The 13,430-nt window shown below is 52.6% G+C and overlaps 1 protein-coding gene and 1 pseudogene across 1 annotated transcript; one reads left to right on the top strand and one right to left on the bottom strand.

Annotated features, from left to right (window-relative positions):
• Positions 1-369: 369 nt before the first annotated feature.
• LMAN1L (lectin, mannose binding 1 like) lies at positions 370-12,059 on the bottom strand. The gene is made up of 14 exons (XM_023524383.1): positions 11,882-12,059; positions 9,356-9,510; positions 9,142-9,249; positions 8,980-9,038; positions 7,390-7,489; positions 6,896-7,019; positions 5,819-5,874; positions 5,078-5,210; positions 4,628-4,779; positions 3,863-3,967; positions 3,432-3,463; positions 2,471-2,594; positions 1,694-1,821; positions 370-656 (listed from the first exon to the last, which is right to left on the bottom strand). The coding sequence occupies exons 1-14, from the start codon at positions 12,057-12,059 to the stop codon at positions 524-526; spliced, it is 1,587 nt and encodes a 528-aa protein (XP_023380151.1). The 3' UTR covers positions 370-523.
• Positions 6,275-6,393, top strand: LOC111732478 (annotated as a pseudogene).
• Positions 12,060-13,430: the final 1,371 nt, after the last annotated feature.

Below are 13,430 nucleotides of genomic sequence, written 5' to 3'. Positions count from 1 at the left end.
TGGGTTGCCTCACAGAGTTCTGGTTGTGCCTGACATGCCTACCCCTGGAGCTGAAGGGAATAGGGGGAGAGAGAGTTGTTAATGGTAATGCTGGCTGGGCTGAGGCAGAAAGGGCAACTGGAGACACCTCTCCTTGTTCTGGTGAATTTGGGAACAGAATTATACATATTTGTGACTCCTTCTCCCTCTGTAGTCCAGGGCTCAAGGTTTGTGGGGTAATAGGTCTTTTGGAGGTCAAGCCAGTCCTTGGCCTCCTTTCCTGCTTGAAGCCCACTCCCAGCAACCTCTCCAGAAGAGGCAGAAGCCTTCAGAGAGATTAAGGCGAACTTGGAAGGTAAACGAGCATATCAAACCATGGAGAGAGGGAAATCACCTTTAATAAAGTTGGAGCTTCTCCAAAGCTGAGGTGTGGGTAGGAACTGGGCATCCAGAGGGAGAAGATACTGGCCTAACCCTCCGCCCCCAAACATCATCCACTTCCCAGTGAAGAGAAGTAGACACTCCTTTGGGGCTTTGAGGTAGGTCATGCATGCATGCTGGGGGAGAGGGGATGCCTCCTCAGAGCCCCCAGGGCCCTGGGGATACATGGTGCAGGACTCAGGGGTAAGGGGCCGGTGTGCAAACAGTCCTGAAGTCTCTTGTCTAGCTTTTGCCTGCTGCCAGAAAGAGGAGAAGGTTACTAGGACCTCTGCTTCTGGGTTTTTGAGATGTAGTTCCCTACACTTAACTATACTCACTGTGCCACAGCCTCCCCTGCTCTGGGAACTTCTGTGGCTCCTTTGGCCTGTCCCATCAGGACCACACTTTCCCCCTGGCATTCAAGGTCTGTCTGGGTGATTCCAGCCTTATGGCCACCATTACACTCCTATGTTACACATAAGCCTATCGTCATCCCGCCTCATACCTTTGCTGTTCTCCTCACCTGGAGGTCGTCCCCTTTCCTACTCTACTTTCAAAGCTCAGCACACTTCACTGCTCCTCCTCCTCCAGGACCACCCTTGCACATACTGCTTCTTGTCTTGAAATTCCACCAACAAAAACTGTGAGTCCCATTTCTGAGCTCTTTAGCACACCCTATATCTCTAAAAGTTTCATTTATTCAACAAACACTCATCAAGTAGAAATAGTGACCTCTCCCCAACTTTTGTGATTCCCTTTGCCAGTTTTCACAAACTGGTCTGACAGTACTGAACTTGCCACTTTTCTCCAAAACAGAGTGTTTCTTTCCTGCTTCCATGCCTTTTCTCATGCTGTTACCTCTGTATTGATGTCTTTACTTATCTTTTCAGGTTGGAAAACTAGTTGCCTTCCAGTTCACACATCAAATGTCCCTTCCAGTTCAATTCCCTGATCTCTCCAAGCTGGGTCAAATGCTTTTTCTTGTACTTTTATAGCCCCTGAGCTTCCTGCCATCATGGCACTGACCACACAAGGTGTGACTACCAGGTGCATGTCAGTTTCTCACACTAGAGAGTGAGTTCTGTGAGGGCATGATCCAGATGGGACCAACAACTGAGCAGGTGGTCAGTACTGCCTATTGAAAAAATGGGTCCTAGTCTGGGCACTGCTCATTGCCAGCTGGTGGACTAGGCAGGTCCCCTTTGGGCCTCAGTACCCCACTCTCAAATCAAATGCCTATGCCCCAGAACCAAGCCAGGTAGGTGTGGAAAGTCCTGCCTATGGGAAGGCCCACCTGAAGTGCACATAGCAGAAGAAGCCTACAGTCTGAACGAGGAGGACGAACAGGAAGATGTAGGGCTGCAGGCATGAGGAGGTCCCTGGGGGCTGGCCAGGTGGGCGGGGGTCCTTGGTTGATGCTTTCTGAAAGGGGAAGTTCTCAGGTCTTGGATCAGCTTCTTACCCAGGAGAGGGTGGACCTGGAACCTGAGCCATTGTGGGCTCTGTTTCCCTCTCCCAGGCTTGGTTCTCGTTCAGAGGACTTGGAGAGGGGGCAGAGTGCAAAGCTGCCTCCCCCACTTTAGTTACCACGGCTCCATCTGTGGGAATAGTTGGGAAGGCCTAGGGCCTGGGATTATCAGGGAGCTGAAGGTTTTTGAGATGAGAGAGGAAGAAATAGCAAAAGACAGATGATGATGAAGGCAAGGGAAAGAACAAGATGGGGCATGCATACAGTGAGGAGCAGGCTGCTCTGAGTGATTTTGGGCATAGCCAACTCCCATTTCTCTTCTAGTTATTGAGGGAGTTGGACCAAGTGGTCTCCAGGGCCCTGCTGGCACTGAGAGTCTGTAGGACTCTCCAGAGAGCAGAGAGGGCAGAGAGAAGGTAAGATCTGTGTCCCAGCATACACATGTGCATGCACACACAGATACAATTACAGGTGTGCCTGCCAGGGTTCCCAAGGAGGAAGGGCTAAGGCAGGAAGGCCTGGGGCTGCAGAAATGTTAGAAGAAAGGGACTGAGCCTAGATCTCAGGAATGGAACTTCATGGTGCCCCTTCCTTTCTTCTCACCACTGGGCCCAGAAGGTCCTCTTGCAGGAGGCTCAGAATCTGGTCCAGCTCTAAGAAATGATGCTTGATGCCCACAGGCAGGTAGAAGACCTTGGCTCTTGAGGCCATGTGAGTAGCTGCATCCCTGGTGGGAATGAAAAACAAGAGAAAAGACTCGTTACCCCTTCTGGACGCATCCAAACCACCAAACTATTTCTCATAATCCCCGCAGGTAACACATGGATGGGGAACAAGCACCATCCATAGGGCCCCTTCTTGGGAGGCTGTTCTTACCCCAAATCTTCTTCTTTGATCTCAAGACAGCTTTAGCTCAGAGAAGGATGTCTCTAAAGCTGTCTGTCTCAACCCCATGCTCCCTGGACTCTTCTTGCTATCTCCAGCCCCCAGGAGATTTAGCTCTTCTCTCTTGTCACATCTTCCCACCCCTAGCCATCTAGATGGGGGGTGAGGCAGGGGTCAGGTGGAAGCCACAGCATCCAGCCTGAAGCCTCCCTCTTCCCCAGCATCAAGGTGACCCCCTTACTCCCATACTCTATGGGTTGCTCCAAGTCCTAGCCTAGAGTGGGATACTGGGAAACTGGAGGGGTCAAAATGAAGTCAGGGACCCCCTACTACCAGTAGGCCTGATCTTCGCTGTATTCCTTTCAAGGCTCAGATTTACTAACCCTCCCTGGGATGGGAATGTTGGGTGGGGGCCCTCATGCAAGGCCTCTCCCAGTGAGAGTTGTTTTGAAAAGAGGGCTTTCAAAACTTTAAACTTGATTCAATTAAATTTAGGTCAACTCAATAAACCTAACTCTGCCCCCAGCCCCTCCCTACATACCAGGCTTTGGGCTGGGTGTTCAGGAAAGGATGAAAAGACTCAAGGGCTAAGGGAGGAACTTCAGGTGGAAAAGCAAGTTGGTGGGGTGGGGGTCCTCTCCCACCTCCTCAACAATCCCTCCTCACCCTGTGCCCTCACCTCATCTCTTGCAAGTCCTGGAGCAAAGTCTGCTGTCCACAAAGCAGAGTGCTGACCTTGGCAGAGTCCTGCAGAAAAATCAGCCTCTTCTCTAGGGCCTAGGGCACAGCCCCTCTCTTCTCAGAGTCCACCTTCCCCAGGGCACTGCAGCCCTCTTCCTTTTAGAGGCCTTATTGGATTACCTGGCCCTCCTCATTATGGACACATTGAGTTCATCTGCCCCCTGTCCATCTTGGCTTCTGGATTCCCCTCCTCTCAAAGCCCTCTCCCTGAGGGTGGTTCCCCCCCAAGAGTGGCCACTCATGGGCTTTCTCAGAAGCCTCCCCACCTACTTTCCAGAAGTGGATCTGCCCCTGAAGAAGGCAGAGGCCCAGTCCAGTATTCTCCTCCCCATTTCTCCCAGGGCATAGTCCAAGCTGTAGCTGGTCAACTCCATGTGCTAGGGCTCCTGCATGAGCCCCTGTCTTACTGAGTGACCTGGAGAGGTGGCCATTCCTCTCTGGGGTGGATAGAATCTGGCAGAAGGAGTCCTGGGCCTGAAAGTAGGATCAGAGAGGCCTAGCTCTTGAGTGTGACACCCTCGCTTCTTCCTCACTCCAGCAGCCCAGCCTTAGCTACTCTAGCCTGGGGACACAAGATATCAAACCTCAAGCTTCCAGAGCCCAGCAAAGCATTCAGGAGCTGCTGGCCTCTTCTGCCCAGCATCTAACATCTTGACTCAGTTCAAGTCAGGCTCCAGGCTGGGCATGCCATGGGGCATGACTCTCCGGGGAGAAGCCAGGATGGCAGTAGAGATGAAATGAGGATTCTGGTGCATCTGAGCATTAAGCAAGCCGTATGTGAATCAAGTCACATGTGGAGCTACATGCACCCAGTCTATTTTTGTCACTTGTCTACAGACCCACGTCCAAATACCTGGCATCTCTTCTCCCCAGCCCCAGCTGTGTGGCTTCTTGGGCATTTGCTTGTGCAGAGCTATCCTCCTGCACACTCCCCTGCCTGGCAGGTCACCCCATCCTGCGACCTGCAGTATTTCACTCCTGTCCTCCTTTCCCTCCAGACCTTGGGGGACACTAGTTTCCAAATATAGCAATGTTCCTCTTTCTGGACACAGGGAGCCCACTGGTGCCATGAGACTCAGTATCTAGGATGCTCAGCTTCTCCAGGCCACCATGGATGTTCAAGGGGCTACTCACCCAGGCTCCCTCTGGCCTGGTCTGGTCCGGGGACCCCAACTGCTTCTTCCACTGCCTCTCAGCCTGGGCTAGCTGCTTGGAGAGACCCTGGAGAGCCTGCAGGATCTGGCTGTGTCTGCCCAGTATCTCCTCCAGGTAATAGATCCTTTCCCCTGGAGATTGGGGCAGAGCTGGGACAGCCAGCCAGCTGGGATGGGGCAACAGACACTATCTATTGGTGGCTTCTTAGAAAGGGGGCCCAGAAAAGTGAGGCTTCTGCCCCTAAGACTCTCCCCCGGAAAGTTGTATCTGGGTGGGGTGTGGGGACAATACAAAGCACCTGACCCCAAGGCTTGCTTAGATATGGCTTCCACCTCCCCTTTGGTTAAAGGACTCTTGATTCGTAGGAAAGAGGATCCTGTGATACTCAAATGGGCTCCTACCCCACCTGCCTACTCCTTGGACCCCTACCCTCTTCCTGGTCTTTGGAGCTCAGCTTTAGAATCGTGTCCTCCCTGATGCCCAGAGCCAGCCTTGCCCGCAGCTCTTTCAGCTGTCTTGCCAGGCGGAGCTGCTCCATCTCCAGGAAGGGCTGCAGTGGGTGCTGGAGGAGAAAGACAGGAACTAGGGCCTGAAACCTGTGCAAGATCCAGGGACAAGGAAAGCCTTCCCACAGGGCTCCCACAAGCCCAGTCCCCTTCCTTGACCAAACATTCACCCAGCAAGGAAAGAACTCTGATTCTCCTTCAGCTCACCCACCAGGACCTGCAATTTCTGGGCCTCTGTGCCTTGCTCCACTGCCAATCTCCACACCCTTCTCTCCCACTGCAGCCCAGACACCAATAGCTCTCTCAGGCCTCAGGCCTTTGTCCACACTGCTCCTCCATTCAGCTAACTGCCTCTGTTCCTTCAAGCTCATCTCTTCCAGGCAGCCTTCCCTGCTCCTCTGGTTAGTTAAGACCCCTTCTCTGTGCTCCCCAGCCTCCAGCCAGCCTGGGAGGTCCTTGAGGACAGGGCTTAGTTCTGGGTCACTTCTGCTCCCAGCACAAGGCCTGGTCTGAGGAGAGCCCAGAGAACAAGTAGAGATAACCGTTGGAATGGCAGGTCTGATGGTGCCATGACATAAGTAGAAACATCTGGGGAGGGGAGGGGTCCCTGGGCTGGTCCCTCTCCCCAAGCCCTCCCTGCAAGGCAGGCCCAGGGCTGTATCACCTCTGGACCTGGCTCACTCAGACTGAAGGTTAGGAAGGACAAGACATCATGGTCATCTGGAAAGGAAGGTAGAGAAGGGAAGGTAAGACCTCTAGCCTCCAGTAGCCCACTCATTCAGCCCTCAATCCTCAGGCTCCATTATATTCCAGGCAGGCAAGAGATATGAATGACCCTGGGCAGCTCCGATCCTTGACTGGCTTACCTCATAGATGAGGTATGAGAGTCAGCCAAACAGATGGGTGGGCTGAGTGAGTTGACTGTCCCCCCTTCCAGCCAGAGGTGGGCCCCCAGTGAGTAGGAAAATTGGATAGTCCTGGGCTAGAGCCATGAAAGCAGGCTGGGCAACACCCTCGGGCCTCCAGGGAATGGCTGCTACTGGCAAAAGTGACCACATGGTGGCACCTTCTCAGTATGGCTCTCTGACCATGTCACTCTCCTTCTCAGAAACCTTCCATGGTCTACGTCCATGCTACCCTGAACAAGCCTGATCCCATCTGATCTTGGAAGCTAAGCAGGGTTGGGCCTGTTTAGTACTTGGATAGGAGACCGCCTAGGAAGACTAGGTGCTGTAGGTGTAAAAAATAAATATAAATAAAAATAAATAAGAGATTGTAAGCTGACAAGATCCTTGCAATCTGTGAGGTCAACCAAGGGTTTCCTTGCCTAAAAAAAAAAAATAAAAGAAAATAAGAGAGAAACCTTCCATGGCTCCCCAGTGCCCAGACTCTAAAGACCAAAGTTTTGGCATTCATGGACACTCACTAGCTGATTGTACCTTACTTTTCAACTATGGGTCCCTCCATGGACTCCATTTTATCCTTTGACCCATCTCCCTAAGTGTGTCCTTTTTCCACTTTCCCCAGAGCTCCCAGCTAGGGGCCCTTATGAGGCCAACACTAGAATAAAAGTTTCTCATGTTTTATCCTATCTGAGACTTCCAGCAACTCTGTAAGGCAGATAGGAGAGGACTCATGACTTGCCCAGGTCACACGGTAAAGAAGTAGCTGGCCCCACACCCCGTGTTCCTTAGAAGGTGTGCTCAGGATGATTCATTAGGCACCATTCCTCTGCTCTTACCTGCCCAGAAGGTACTGGTGGCTGCTGAGACCCCAAAGAAACCTCCAGGGGCCAAAAGCAGGGGACCCACATCAACGCAAACTTCATCTGGATCGCTGGGAGTGAGGCCACTGTTTAAGGACACCTGAAGGCAGGGAGGAATTGAGCCACCGCCTCTCCCCTGCCCCAGCAGGGGTGATTGTCCCCACCTCTGGCTCCCTGGCTCCCCTATCCCTAAAGGTGGGCAGGGAGCCACAAGGTTTAGTGTCAGAATGTTATGAAGGGGTTTGTACACTTTGTCTCATGCTAGCCCTCACATGTATGTTCTCTGGGCTAGTTAGGATTCAATGTAGGAAGGAGGATCCAGTGTATGCCTTCCCCATATATGCCAGGTGTCACAGGCACGAATCTGTTGGGGTCATGGGCAACAGAGCACACAGCATCTCTGTAGCTCTGAGCCCTGCAATCTGCACACCCTGCCCAGAGGACCGACATAAGCAGGAGGGACCACTCACACGCAGCCTCTGCCCCCAGTAGGTGATCTGCACTCTGAAGGGATATGGCCGGTTCCGGAAGTCCCGGTAGCAAGAGCCCAGCACCTGGCTGGCTTCATCCCTGTGGGCATTTGGAATACATCTGGGCTATGCAGGACCCAAGGCCTGGCCAGGGGGGCAGTCCCAGAGGCCATTCTGCCCAGACGAGCAGCGCCACATCCCCCAACTGGACGACTGCTGTGGGACATGTCCCTGTGATCGAGCTTGAGTCTCCTTGCTACGGTCTGCTCCCTTCGCAAAAGAGAGAGGCAAGAGAACAAGCCCTACCTGGCAGAGTATGGGGACTTGGAGTTTACAGAAGAGGCCAAGGGCCTTTCTGTAACTCTTCCCCAGGGGACAGAGCCTGGACCCTCAATGGGCTTCCAGACTTCAATCCCCTAAGCCCACCACCTCCTCCCACTCGTCCCTCCCTCCTTCTCCTCTCTTTAAACTCCAAATTTCCCTGTGCCTCTGGGTAAGTCCCCTTTTTCCTGTCCCTCTGCTGAGCTTAGACTGTAGAACAAACAACACGAGATGCGTCTTAGTGGCCTAGGACAAAATTACCAGCCCGCCTGACCTGTAGGGCGGTATAGCAGGCTCTGGGGAGTTAGGAGAAGGGTGTTGAGCCCGAGACGCCTGGAGTTTCTCTGTGCATACTGACACACAGACGCTGATCACACCAGAGTGCCTGTCACTGCCATCTTCAGCCCCAAGTGAGATGGCGCAGAGCAGGGAGAAGCCAGCTCTAGAGCAGCTACCTGCGTGTACCTCATAGCTGTGACCTTGGCAAGTAATCTCAGCTTTCCAAACTCCCACTTCCCCATCTTTAAAATGAGGATAATAATTGAAACTATCTCATAACATTGTCATAAGGGTTAACCAAGACATGAATGTAAAGTACTTGGCGCTGCGCCTGGCATACAGTAAGCTCCACTCCATAAATGTTAGCAATTATTCTCATTGTTATAAGCTAAGGGATGTTTGCTGAGAGACACTGACAAACTGGCCCAGCTACTGAAGAGGCAGCCAGGTTGGGGAGGGAGGGGAAGCCACATCATCTGGGAGAAAGGGAAAGTCACTAGCAGTCAGGCAGCTGACACAGGGAAAGGGTGTGGACCCTCCACAGGCAAGGCTGACCTCAAATCTCAGCTCTGTAAGAGCTGTGTAACTTTAGGCAAGTAACTTCACCTCTCTGGGCCTCAGTGTCTTCACCTTAATTAGAGACTAATAACTTTCACTTCTCAAGAGTGTTGGGGGGTCACATAAAATGATGTGAGTAAAAACATTCAGCACAGGCCTCACCTGCTGCTCTTGGGTTGGATGAATGGAGGACTCAGTGGGGAGGTTCCCAGGAAAAGTAAGCAACTCTGGTCCTGGGCCCAGAGGAGGCACAGCTGGGACTGAATGGGGAGGAGTCCCAGGGTAGCAGCCATTGGCTCAATTGAGCAAGGAGGGCACAGCTCTATCTAGGAGGGTTGGGCTCCCTGTCAGAGGCTGGGGCAGGGGCATGAGTAGGCAGTGTGGGTACAGCCCAGGAATTGGGGTAGGGGGTCAGTTCAAGCAGGCCCTTACCGAAGCAGCTCGTAGGGGGTATGCCCGTTACTGGCCAGCACACGGATGGCAGGGCTGTTCTACATGGGAGGTAATGAGAGGCCTGAGCCATGGGCACGAGGAGAAGGGTGAGGGTGTGGGCAGGGAGGAGGGTGAGGATGTAGGCAGGAGACCACTACTCACCTCAGTATCTTGGGCCGAGGAGTCGAAGAGGATCCCGATGCCGTCCCTCGAGGCCGGCCCCCCCAGGACAGGGCCGATTTGGCCTCTGCTCTGGGTGTACCACACAGCCTGTAGGTCCCAGTTACTCAACTCCCCTGTGGGACACTGGAACCCTGGGCTCACCACCTGACCCCTGACTCACCCCCTCAGCTGGGACTTGGGAGAGGCCACTCACCATGCCCTGGGCTCCCCGGCGCCCTGGCCCAGTCACCCGCATCTGCAGCTCCACCTCCCAGCCAGAGAAGAGAACGCGGGCCCTGCTCCACATGGCACCACTTCTGTTCCGCATGGAAGGGGCCAGCCGCACTTCTTCCAGGCCCAGGATGGCATCTGCGGACCAGGGCAGCTCAGGGCCTGGGTCCCACTTTCCCCTTCTCCCCATTATTCTCTCTTATTGGCCTGGCTGGGCTCTGTGAGGAGGAAGCAGGTAACATCAGGCCTGCCATTAAGTACCAGGCCAGCTGGTCAGATGCAGGAATCCACTGAAGAAGTGGGCATTGGAGCCTAGCACAACTGGGGGGAGGGGGTTTGCCAGGGGAAGGTAACGGATGCCAGACCCATGCAAGAGCAAGGTGCCTGCATTCTCACTTGAGCCTCACCACAAGTCTGTATGGTCTGTTTTCATCAGACCCCATCTTACAGATGAGAAAACGGAGGCTCAGAAAAGTTAAGGACCTAAATGGATTGGAACTCAGCTCCGTCTAACTCCAAAGTACAAGCTTCTTCCACCAGGAGAGAGCTTTGTGTCCAACATTTTCTGTTTTTCAGATGAGGAAACTGAGGCCCTATGAGGGAAAAGAACATGCCTGAGACCATAGAATACAGGAGAGCACTTTGAGAGAATAACCAGGTGGAGGGTCCAGTGTGCCCAAATGAGGCTGGGGGCTTCCTGGTCAGGGAACTCCAAGGTGAGCAAAGCATGAAAGCAAAAGTGGAACTAACCTGCAGGACTGGGAGGAAAGGGTGAAGGAGAGAGACAGACAGACAGACAGACAGACAGACTGTGTGTGCGTGTGTGTGTGTATGTGCATGCACACATGTAAATTATCACTGGTGAAGGTGGTGGGGACAAAGGAGCTCTATTTTGTAGGAGAGAGAAAAATGGAGAGAAACTGAGGCAAGCTTGGCAGGAACCAGGAGAAGGGAGATCAGAGACCCCACCCCAGCTGGCTCCATCCTGCCAGCCTGGAACCTGGCCCAGGGCCCAGTCCCTAGTCTCTGCCAGGAGTTTCTGTAGACTGCTATTCCAGCCTGTTTGCTCAGCAAAGGCCAGGGCTGGGGGGTGGCCAGGCTCAGAGGCTGCAAGGCCAGGAGTCCCGGGGGCCCTTGAAAGTCACCACTGCCTCCAAAGCGACTTGCAGGAGGCAACGATTGCCCACTATCTATTACAGTTATGCCTTCAGCCTTATGTGGATTGTTCATGGGACCTTGCCGCAGACAGTGGGCTCCTTGAGCCTGACTCAGCCCTGCGTCTCTAGGCTAGGCATAGAGGGGTGTGGGGGAGGGAGTCCGATAAAAACATAAATGAATAAATGAATAGACAATGAGCATATCACTGGATGATCTTGAGAATATGCCTCTGATCTCCCACATGGTCTGTGACACCCCAGACTTGGTAAGGCCCAGAGCAGTGAGTGTGGTACAGGCCCTGCCATTCCAGCCCTGAGGCAGAGCCTGGGTTGGCGTTATTATAAACAGCCCCTCCTTTGTTTACTTCCTGTGCCTCTGTGAGGAGGACTAGGCCAAGACTCTGTTATAAGGCCTATCATCTTAAATAGATATTTGTTCTGGTCTTAGTCAAGAATAGCACCATTTCTCAGAACTTACTTCTCACAGACACAGAAATACACAATAGATCTGCTTTCTCTCTTTGCTTTGCTGCTAGGAGGCTCTGAACCAGATCTATTGCCCAACTCTGAAGGGTGAGCAGACCTCACAGCATGTGTTTTGACAACTAGCTAAATTCCTGGACTCATTTCATGCCAGGACCCCAACCCTAAGCCTCATTCTTCTTGCTTACTCCTAATTTAAGCTCTTCTCTTTTGCATAAGTCCTTGTAAGTCCTCAGATATCCTTTTTGAACAAGATTAGGTAGAATACAGACTCTTTGTAGGTTTGGGTTTGGAAGACCCTGAACACAGACCTGTGGGCCAAGACATTCTCATGCCTGCTTCTACCCAGCACACATACAGAGCAGGGTTGGTGCCTCTCTGGCAGAACAGCCAGCTATAAGGGTGCCCTATCCAGGCAGCCCCCACCCCACCCCCATAACCTCGTTCTCATGGACAGCCACAGGCCTGACAGCATGGTCAGCAGAGTAGCTGGTCTAAACTGGCTTGTGTCTCTGTGTCTGGGATTCAGCATGTGAGCCTGTGTGCATGTGTTGACGGGTCCAAGAGGCAGGGTCCTCCAAGGAAAGGAAGAGGAGTAGAAGAGAGAAGCCATAGAGCAGAGAAAGAAAGAGGCAGAGAGAAGAAACTGAGGCTGGTGGATGGGGGTAGGGTGTGGTGGATGGAACAGGAGACAAGCCTGGGAGGGGTCCGGGGCCCCAGGCACTGCCTGCCCCAGACCTGGACCCATCTTGGGCAGAGGTTGGTACTGGCAGGCCTATTCCCCACCAAGTCACAGCCCCCCTGATTGATCAGCTGCTCTGGCATTCTGAGGAACCCCAGGAATGGTTGGTCCCCACCCTACCCCTCACCTCCATGAAGACTCCAGAAGGGTATTTCAGCCTCGGGCAATTCCAACCTTGGTCCTTTGAAGCTGAGCTTGTACTCAAACCTTCGCTGAGGAGGATGGCACCCCTCAAGGCTGTGGGGGGCCAAGAGCAGAAGGAGGAGAAGGTAGAGAAAGGGATCAGGACGACTGACCACCAGCATTGTGAAAAGATCTGGCATCTGGGCCCTGGGTGGATCCCTAGCTGGGAGGCCGGGGAAGGGCTCTGGGAACAGACCAGGTGGGGAGGAGCTGGGACTGGCTAGGCGCTGGCTTTTGGCACTGCCAGTCTCTCTCCCTCCCTGCACAGACATCCTGTTCCTTCTAGGCCTGACCTCAGGCCCCATCCCTCCCTTACCTCTGCCCAAGATGGGAGATCAGAGGCATATTCTCAAGATCATCCAGTGATATGCTCATTGGGCCTGACAGAGCCCAATCTCTGACCCCTGACCCTTGGCCAAACTGAACTCTGCCCCTGCTCCTTGGTTCTGGACATCTTTCTACCTTCCTTCAGCTGCAGCAGCTCAGGGGCCTCAGGGATCACAGGGATGGACCCACCTTTCAGTAACCCTGGTCTCTCCTGTTGGCTCAGGACAGGCCTTCACATCCTGCCTCTGTCCTGCAGATGGATGTCCTGACAGTCTGGCCATCATCCACCCCATGCTTCCCTGTGCTGCTCTTTCCACTATAATAATGCTGAGCTCTCTCCCATGTTCCTGAAGGCTCATGCCTCCGAGCAGCCTGCTTTCCTCAACAAATAAACTATATGAAAAACAGAAAGAGACAAAGCAAACAAATGCAGTGTGTGAACCTCGTTTGGAGCCTAATTTTAAGCAACCAATGGGGAGGAAGAAATGAGACAATTGGGGAAATTTGAACAATAGACATTTGATTAAATTAAGAAATAGTGTTAAAATTTTTAGGAGTAATAACGGTATTATGTTATGTTTTCGACAAGTCTTTTGTCTTTTGGAGAAACATACTAAAGCTTTCTGGAGGAATCGATATAATGTATGGAATCTGCTTCCAAATATCCTAGAGCATGGGGGGCATGGCTGGTACAGTACTGGCCTTGCGTTGAAACTTTTCCAGTTGGATGGTGGAAACACGTGGGTTCCTTATAGTCTCCTCTCTACTTTCACATGTTTGATAACTCCCATAAGGAGCACGTTTTTAAAAAGTAATATATTTTGAGTCTTTTTATCCAAATAAATGTTGGTTTTAGAGTGGTCAACTTGCCAAGAATTCTGGATAGCTGAAGTTTACTATACTTCGTAAGTTCCCAGTAGGATTTAGTTACCGAAGCTCTGCAAATTAATTAAAATCAAGGCTGTAAATGGAAAATTTTAGCACATGCTAAAAGGAAAGCTTCGTTTCTCAATACTAAACCCTCAGCCAGCTCCACCTGCTTTCTCCTGAACCATCACAGCCAAGCTGTGGAAATGTGGGCCCCCTGAGGCCCTGCTTCTTCACCTACCCCTTGATCTTTCCCGCTGCTGCCCCTGACGCTGGGTGAAAACTGCTCCAGCAAGGAC

The sequence above is a fragment of the Pteropus vampyrus genome, unplaced genomic scaffold (genome assembly GCF_000151845.1).
Source record: "Pteropus vampyrus isolate Shadow unplaced genomic scaffold, Pvam_2.0 Scaffold462, whole genome shotgun sequence".
In the NCBI taxonomy this organism is placed as follows: Eukaryota; Metazoa; Chordata; class Mammalia; order Chiroptera; family Pteropodidae; genus Pteropus; species Pteropus vampyrus.
Note: the sequence above shows the minus strand (reverse complement) of the source record. Positions and strands in the feature narration are given on the sequence as shown.